General features: G+C 29.1%; 1 protein-coding gene across 1 annotated transcript; it reads left to right on the top strand.

Moving 5' to 3' along the window:
* Positions 1-2,891: 2,891 nt before the first annotated feature.
* LOC114169017 (putative beta-glucosidase 41) lies at positions 2,892-8,793 on the top strand. Its single transcript, XM_028054026.1, is given in 14 exon segments — positions 2,892-3,514; positions 3,695-3,761; positions 3,863-3,921; positions 4,782-4,857; positions 4,935-5,006; positions 5,092-5,179; positions 5,257-5,512; positions 6,328-6,443; positions 6,539-6,762; positions 6,894-6,925; positions 7,806-7,908; positions 8,211-8,319; positions 8,414-8,543; positions 8,545-8,793. Coding segments are annotated over 14 exon segments (1,491 nt in total). The 5' UTR covers positions 2,892-3,394; the 3' UTR covers positions 8,584-8,793.
* Positions 8,794-9,645: the final 852 nt, after the last annotated feature.

The following is a 9,645-nucleotide window of genomic DNA, read 5'->3' as shown; positions in this document are numbered from 1 at the left end:
GTTAAAGGGCAAAAACAAAAGAAGATTTAAGTATTATAGTATATTTACACGTGATCTATCGATTTTGCTTTTTTTTAGATGAACTGTCATTTTTTTTATGTTAAGAATTTAAATTATATATTATCTTAATCTTTAATACTATTAAATTTATAAGATTTTATATATTGGATGAAATAATTATTTCATTTTTAAAATATAAATATAAATTTAAAATTAAATTTATAAAAAATTAAGTTTCATTAAAAATGAATTTAGAATAGATCTATATTTTTTAATCCAAATATTTAATATAGATATCTAATTTGATTCTAATATTTAGATTTAGATTTTAAAATATCCAAATTGCTATTTAAAAAAAAAAAGTGAATCTGAATTCAAAATTTGGTTTATATATATATATATATATATATATATATATATATATATATATATATATATATATATATATATGAATTCATAGTAAATCTGATCGAATATCTAAAGATTCGGTACATGCCATTCATTTCTCACATTAAATTCAAGTTTGTTTGGAGAAAAACCATCATCTAAACATGTAAAAGGTTAACTCTACCGTGAATTATTTTTTAATTATAATATAATATTTCCAAATAGTTAAATTTTAAAATTGATTAAATTTTAAGAATATATTAAAAAGTAGGTGGTTAAATATTAGGCACATATAAACCAATGGAAATATAAAAGGAGGTGGTTGAAGGAGAATTCTTTAATTATAACAGTAATGAGTGAAACACACATTAAAAAGAAGATGAAATTAGAAATATAATAAAATGGAAAAGGAAAGTGAATGTCTATCCATTATAGTATATAAAGATGGGAAGAAAATAGTTTTTTTTCTTTCTTAAATCTTAAACAAACAAGCTACTAGTTATGATTGAATTCATCAATAAGCAATAAAGAATATAAAAAAATTCATGGTGGAAGAGATTCCACGAGGTATCTTGAAGTTAAATTATTTGATGATCAAACACAGAAAACTCCAAAAGTTTATCCAAAACACTGAGTCATGTGTTTGAAAATAGTTTGGAGTTTGAACCCAACCAAAGTTCTTGGGTTTGTTTAGAAAGTAGAATGGGAAAGTAGGTTGTGAAGTTTATCACGAAGTTGCCAAACTCAATGGCTAATTGTTATTCTTATCTTTAAGTTTATTTATACATAAAATATTTCTCATACGTCTTTGTTGCTCTAATCATTTGGATGCTTTCCACGTAAGGTTCATTTTTTTATTTATATCTCATCTAAGACTAAAATAAAGTAAAAAACGGATCTAGTTGACGTTCAGAACCTTGGCTCCTCCCAAAATTTTGAAGCTCGTTGCTTCTAAATATTATTTTAGTTGTGGCTAAACTATGACTCTTTTTATTTTAGTTTTTTAATACTTTTTATTTTTAAAGAAAATAAAAGTTCTACTTAAATATTAGCTAATAATAATAAGTTAAATATGTCTCTTGTTTTTAAATTATTTTAAAAACTATTTTGTTTTTAAATTAAGTTATATTTCTATCTTGTTCTTGTTATGTAAAATATTTTTTTTAATGTATAATGTTTGCTAAAAATAATGTTATACATAACTTTATAAAATGTAGGAATGAAGTACTTTATATATATATATATAATTTCAAAATAAAACACATTTTTTTAAAATAATTTATAAAAAATTATCTAACCCATAATAATTTATGTGATTAGCGAAATATTGAATAATCATATTGAATAATATTCACTTGGTCAATAGTAAAATGTCAATCATAATACCTCTAAAATAATTTATATATTTAAGATAAATACTATCTAAAATTACTTGAAAATTATAGAAAGCAAAATGGAATATGATTGAACAATAAGAAGAATTCTTTTTTAGAGATTATATAGAAAGATGATGAAACATAATGAAATAAAAAAAGTAGTTTCTTATAAATTAAAATGAAAAATCATTTTATATATAGTTTTAGATAAATAAAATAATTCTCCATTATTATTATTATTATTATTATTATTATTATTATTATTATTATTATTATTATTATTATTATTATTCATGGTCTCGTATTAACTTAGGGATTTGTTTGATATTAATAAGGGACTACTTGTGCAATTTTGTAATAATTTATTTGAGTAAGTTTACATAAATCAAACGTTGTGATTTGTTTCTGTCTACCACGTAACGTAATTGGTCTCTTTTATGCAATTGTGTTGTTTATCTAATTGACAAGAATATACGTGTCAATGATCAATCATCTTTTACCATAATTCTTCTAATTTCAAATCCAGCTGACTTAAAAAGAACCTACAAATTAAGTAGGCCAGAGTGTTGTTTTCATTTTTGGAAATGAAAATAGTATATGCATATATTTAAATTTTAACAATTAGAATTTTCAATGGTTTGTCTTTTTTTATACAAAATATTGTCGTACACTAAATTTTTGAAGAAAAAAAATATTGTTCAGCACCTAACAACCTATTTAATTCCAATAAAGAGAAAGAACTAAAAAAAATTAAAATATAATTACAATAGGGAATGTAATGTAACAGGAAAAGAAATATAAAAAAATTGGAGAGTTTTACACAAACATATAAAGAACGTTGGAATGTCGAAACACCATACGAGAAATGGAAAATTTGAGTACATAAACATCATAAAGTGTGACAGAAATGTTCAAATCATTATTCAACTTATATAAAAATTGTGATCCACTAAGACCACTTAGCACTAAGAAGTTTGAACAATTTTTTTGCAATTTAATTTTATATCATTGCGTGAAGAGAAAAGGGGATTAGAGAGAAAAAGAAGATGAACTTGACTACAAGCAAATGTATTAAGATAATTATGGCCTAATTCAATGTTCTGGTTGAAATACTTACCCACTCACCCGAATAACATAAACATACTGAAGAAATGGAGAAGTATAAAAGCGGAAAGGCACATTGAGTGTGGCATTAAGCTAACAACACAAGTTATAATCTCTTCCCCGCAACTGTAACCTTATTATTCAAGCACACTGCACCATTCCCTCAGGTTCAAGTTTCCTCATCATCAATATTATCCGAAGACACCCTTTTTCATCTCCCTACACACACAAAACACAATTTTCAAATAAGAAGAACATAGAAAGATCTCTTGCTAATCAAATATTACATGCCAGTGATGCCATCAAAATTCATCTGTGTCTGATTCATGAGCATGGTCCCTCAGCGAAGTTGAATACCAAGAACAAAAGATTGCTCAAGAAACTCACTCTGTTTAATTAGTCTATTTCTTCTTCTGCCACAACCTTCACCTTTACAACAAAGATAGCTACATTTTTTCTGTATATAAATATAACCAACGCATTTTAGACTCTAACCACCAAAGATTCATTTTACATCAACAACCATCATGAGGCTTATTGTTTTCTCTCTAACTCTTGTCCTCATAACAATTGAGAAAGCAGAATCAATAAGCAGAGCAGATTTTCCAAAAGGGTTTATATTTGGAACTGCTTCTTCAGCTCACCAGGTATGCATTCCAGGTTTCCTTCTGTTATTCAGCTCACAAACCTTCTTCATTTTCATTTATCTGTTTTCCAAAATTCTAGTTTCATCTGCATAATTCATGTTAAACCTTAATACAAACTTTTACTTCAAATTCTGATTGAAATGACAGTTTAACAAAGAAGGTAAACGTTTTCTGTCACAGTTTGAGGGAGCTGCAGATGAAGGAAACAAAGGAGATAGCATATGGGATACTTTCTCAAGGATACCAGGTAGTGATGAAATTTCAAACTGCAGAAAATAAGAAAACACCAAAATCAAAATCAGTAAAAGGGAAGTTTCTGATTTCTCTTGTTCTGCATTATGATGATAGGGAGAATCGTGGATTTCAGTAATGCAGACATGGCAGTGGATCAATACCACCGATTTCAGGTGAACTAAGAAGTAACATTTGTTGACTTCAACTTCACTCTACCCACATTAGTTGCTTCAATTTTTCTTTCTCTACCCCTTTTGGTGCATGTGGTCATTATCCATGTTGAAATGCCTAGGATTAGAATATTGTATAAATGGTAAACAATTCGAACGATCACCGCCATGTTTATGACGATGACAACGTTTCACCAACCTCGCGGAATAGAGAATCAGCGTAAATGTAACACATGACATAAAGTTCCAAAGCGTGTAAAGTGTTGCAAAAGATCTTTTTACTATATATTAATACATTTATTAATATAAAACACACAACTACTCTCTTAATCCACTTATTCTTTCATAAAACTGTTATCCATGTTGATGTGACTTCTGCTTTTATTTCTTTTCTTTTAAATTTTGTTCAAATGTATGATAATATGATACTATATCCTCATTGATTATATCATATATATCGTAAAATTATATACTCTTATATCATGTTATTGGTGAAGACCATTCACCAAGTTTTGTAACAATTTTTGATAAATTATAGACCTTTATTGGCTATGAAATTTTTTATGGAAAAACTGTTATTTTGACATCCCAATGTCTTTTATTATCATTTAATTTAACAGTATCCTTTATTAGTATTCAATTTCTCTTTTTTTAGAAATACATAAGTTAATTTTTATTTAGACCATTTTTTTCTAAAAAAGTTGTCAATGGTGTCATTTTTTTTTCCTTTTTATATCAAGACTGTAAGAAATAAAATCAAACTGTTGTTTTTCTTTTGTTTAATAATTTCGAATAACTATACTCAAAAGTAAAACAGAAAGAAACTTTCACACTGATGGTTGCACAAATTCCATTTCATACAGAATGATGTAAATTTGATGAAGGATTTGGGAATGGATTCTTACAGATTTTCCATATCATGGACGAGGATTTTCCCAAGTAAGTTTTTTTTTTGTTTTCAAAACCATTTAGTTTTTGTGTGGTTTGGTTCAAAAGCTAACTAAATTTGTGAACAGAAGGAACAGGGGAACCCAACAAAGATGGAATAAAATATTACAACAGCCTCATTGATGCTTTGCTTGAAAAAGGTTACTGAGGAATTTATTCAGGCATTTGATCTTCAAACATATAAAAGAAAATAGCATTGAAGTTTTAGCTCCTTTTTTCAATCAGGAATTCAGCCTTTTGTTACACTTTATCATTGGGATCTTCCACAAACGCTTGAAGATGAATATGAAGGATGGTTAAGCACACAAATCATGTAAGAACAATTTATTTATACCTATTGTTGTTTTTGATGTTTTGAAATGTGTGGTTGAATTTCATATTGACTTGCAGAAAAGATTTTGAGCATTATGCATATACATGCTTCAAAGCTTTTGGAGACAGAGTTAAGCACTGGATTACCTTCAATGAGCCTCATAACTTTGCACTTCATGGTTATGATTTAGGAATTCAAGCACCAGGAAGATGTTCTCTGTTGGGTCGTCTTCTATGTAAGAAGGGAAAATCATCCACTGAGCCATACATTGTTGCTCACAACATTCTCTTATCTCATGCTGCTGCCTACAGAACCTACCAACTAAATTTCAAGGTTCCAAACCACCCTTCTCACACTGAAATAAACTAAAACTCTTCTTAGATTCTTGAGATTGTAATAGTTAGGTTTTTTTAGTCCTTAATTTTGCACAACTTTCACTTTAATAGCTAGCTTTACCAGATTTTATTTGCTTTTCACCACATTTTTTCAAGTGGTACTAACCATGCAAATAAATTATATTTTGGAACATGAGGAAAAATCAAAGATTAAAGGGAAAGTTTTGAATTTTAAGGATTTGGGATAAATTCTATATATCTCTTTTGATGTTATCATAAATGAAACTTTTAGATGCTTGTTTCATGTATGTTTTTGAATAATTGCATTTCTTATCATTTTTAAATGGACATTCACTTTTTTCATGTTTTAAATAAATGCCATTCAACTCAATTGTTTTCTTCATAAAAAGGAATTTTCTATTAAAAGAACTTACTTTTTCTATTTTTATATTTTAGCTTTTAATTTTCATACTTTTTCATTTAAGCTTTAGCTAATATGACGTTTTTAAATAAAATAATGGATATCCTGTATTAAAACACAAGGATATAAGTGTTTATTTAAAAATTAGAAAAATGTAAATATTATTTCATTATGAATATAATAAATATAGATGTTTATTTTAAAATTAGAGGATGTAAATATCATCAATATATCATCATTAGAGATAAGTGCAATCTTTACTAGTTACATATGATTGAGATTTACATATCAGGGTGCAGGTTTACTTGATCAAACTATCATTAAAAAGTCTACTACAGAAAAGCTAAAAGTATCAATAATAATTTTCTCTTTTATTTGGATGGAGCATTCAGGAAGAACAAGGAGGTCAAATAGGAATAGCACTGGATGTTATATGGTATGAACCAATAACAGAACTTGATGAAGACAAAGATGCAGCATCAAGAGCTATGGATTTCTCACTTGGATGGTAATCTTTCGTGTGGTATAATGATTCTCAGAAAAATTTATAGCTTAGTGAAAACAACTAAGAACTCATCTTCCACAAACACCAATGTGAATCAGGTTCCTTGATCCACTTTTCTTTGGAAAATACCCTCTCTGGATGAAGAAACTTGTAGGTGGGAGATTACCAGAGATTTCTTCTGCAACCTCAAAGTTCCTTGTGGGATCTTTGGATTTTATTGGCATAAACCACTACACCTCAGTATATACTCGTAACGACAGGACTAGGATTCATAAACTGGTTATGCAAGATGCTATTTCTGATGCTGCAGTTATTACAACCGGTAAGCTATTAATGCTAATTGTGACCCCATTTTTTAACTTGAATTTCTTTTGTCTTCTTTGCCTAAGACAAGAATAATATAACTGAAGTTCATTGGAAGTTTCTGATATCTGTTCTTGTTTTTCGTCCTAGCATACCGAAGAGGGGCTGCAATTGGAGAAAAGGTATGCTCAGACTGCAGTGTTTTGTTATTGGAAAAAGATAAAATGGACTAAAATATAATGCATTGATACCACCTCTATTGTTTTTGGTAGTGTAAATTATGACAGAGTTGAATTGAAGTTATTGCTTCTTGCACCCCACAATAATAAAAGAAGACTTAAACGCATTTCACCTCTGTATCGCATCACTACTTCTGTAGTCAGCATTTTAGCCACTTCCACCGTCACGGGGGAAAATACTGCAAAGGAAGAAGAGAGAAAATGCGAGAAAAACTTTTCCAGAAATTTCCGAAACATATTTTATGTGTTTTGAAAAATTCATTTTAGATCACGTAGGAATGTTCCAAAAAAATCATTCTAAAAGACATTATATGCGTGTCAAAAAGTTCATTCATAAAATCCTGAAAAACTTGTTCTGGAATGCATTTCACACATTCAAGTTCTATTCCGAAAATCTGATTACAAAAATTATATTTCGAAAATCTGACTAAGAAAATTTTATTCTGAAAATTTGACTGCGAAATTTTTGTTCCAGAAATCTAGTTCTCAAAATCTTATTTCAGAAGTTATGGAAAGCTTGTTCTGGAAAGTTTCTAGAACTTATTTCTAAAATCTCGTTTTTAGAACGTAAAATGTTATTTTGAAAAGTTGGGGGTGCGTGTAAACATTGTGGAAGTACGGGAAGTAAAAAGCCTTGAATTGAAGGTAATGTTATTCACATTTTTTTTCTTCATTTTATCGTAAAAAATATCCAAACAAGTGGAATCGTAAGTCTATTTACTATACTCCATTTCATTTTATTCCTTACTATGAATCCAAATATAGCCAAATACATTTACTCAACATTTCATGCTAAACCAAAAAGCCTTTTTTTTTTTTTCAGGCAGCTTCAAGTTGGTTGCACATTGTCCCATGGGGCATTAGAAAGTTGGTGAAACATGTGAAAGACAAATATGGGGACACACCAGTAATTATAACAGAGAATGGTGAGTACTTAGTAGTTTTATGGTTGGTAAACTATCGAAATTACTTAGTTAGACAGATGAAGAAGAAAGGATAAAACAAAATTTATCACTGAATTGATAACATATCGGTATCTTTGAATATTCATGGAACCTATAGTACTATCCTTATGATAAGAGAAGAAGAAATTAGGTAAGTGAACTCAAAAAAAATAATCTTAGAGAACAATAATAAGATATTCTAATATTTTTATGAAATCTAACTAATCTAATCTTAATTATCAATAATCATGAAATTTTTAATACCTATTAGTTTGTGATGGCAGGAATGGATGACCCAAGCAAACCCTTTATGACTTTACAGAAGGCCTTAAAAGATGACAAGAGGATAAGATACCACAGAGACTATCTTTCAAATCTGTCTACTGTTATAAGGTACATTATTGGAAGTTTTTGAGTTCGTGCTTATGGGTTTATAACACTATTTTGTTAGCCATCTTAATTCTGACATAATATGAATTCAATACAGGGAAGATGATTGCAATGTTCGAGGTTACTTTGTATGGTCATTGCTTGATAATTGGGAGTGGAACATGGGATACACTGTACGGTTTGGACTGTACTATGTTGATTTCAAGAACAATCTTACTAGGATACCAAAAGATTCAGTGCAATGGTTCAAAAACATACTCAAAATAGATACAGAAGGGATAGTGAAATTTGAATAGTTGTCACTATACATGAAAAAGCATTTTGTAGTTGTAAAGTTCATCGGAAATTAATGAATGAAAATGACATACGCAAAAAGAGTAAATAATGCAAAGCAACTAGGTGTTTGACTTCCTACTTTTAAGATTCAAGCCTTATCTAAGTAAAGCTTCCAATTTGTCCCATGATTCATGAGTCAATTTCGATCCATTCCAAAATAAGTTGACTTATTTTTTTTATTGGTTCTCTAAATGAGTCTGTTGAAAAAACTCTGGTCCCCAAAAGCCTCCACTTAATGTGGGTTAGATTTAGAATTAAAGTAGGTTAAATCTTATTACAATATTTTAATTAACTCCTAAATATTTTAAATTGTTAATTGATTATCAAATATTTTATATTAATTACAAATTAATTCTTCCTTAATTAATGTTTACTATTTGCAACTTAAAAAAAAAAGCTAGAGTCCGACCCACTTTGTCTGATTGGGAGAACCTAACTCAACTTAGGGTTCAAGACGACTCAACATTGTCCAACATGAATCCGAACATGGTTGACCTTGTTTTAGTATGAATTAGCATGGCATGATCTAAACTTGGCCCAATATGGACTTGATGTGGGTTTAACTCGACTCATCCTGACATCGACCTAACTCAACTCAACTCAATATGGGTATAACATGAATCAACCAAAGGTGGATTCCACTTGACTACCAAAGGTTGGTTTGACTCAAGTCAGTCCATGGTGAGTTGAGTTGACTCAGTCTGATGTGGGTCCAACTAGACTCGGTCCAACCTCAACATTACTCAACTTGATTCGACCTGGCCCGACTATACTCGGGTCATTATTTTTCTCTTATTCCATTACCTTTTTGTGTCCATCTTGAGGGTTTTTTAGTGCTTAATTGTCTTTCGTTAGTGCATTCTCCTCAATTGGGTTTCATGGGTCATTATTCCAAATTTTGAGTAATTTGGCATTAATTGGTCTAATTTTTGTTTCTAATTGTTTTTAGGTATTTTGTGGATCAAATTTTGGAGCTTGAACATTAATCTTAAA

Source organism: Vigna unguiculata, chromosome 11, assembly GCF_004118075.2.
Source record: "Vigna unguiculata cultivar IT97K-499-35 chromosome 11, ASM411807v1, whole genome shotgun sequence".
In the NCBI taxonomy this organism is placed as follows: Eukaryota; Viridiplantae; Streptophyta; class Magnoliopsida; order Fabales; family Fabaceae; genus Vigna; species Vigna unguiculata.
Note: the sequence above shows the minus strand (reverse complement) of the source record. Positions and strands in the feature narration are given on the sequence as shown.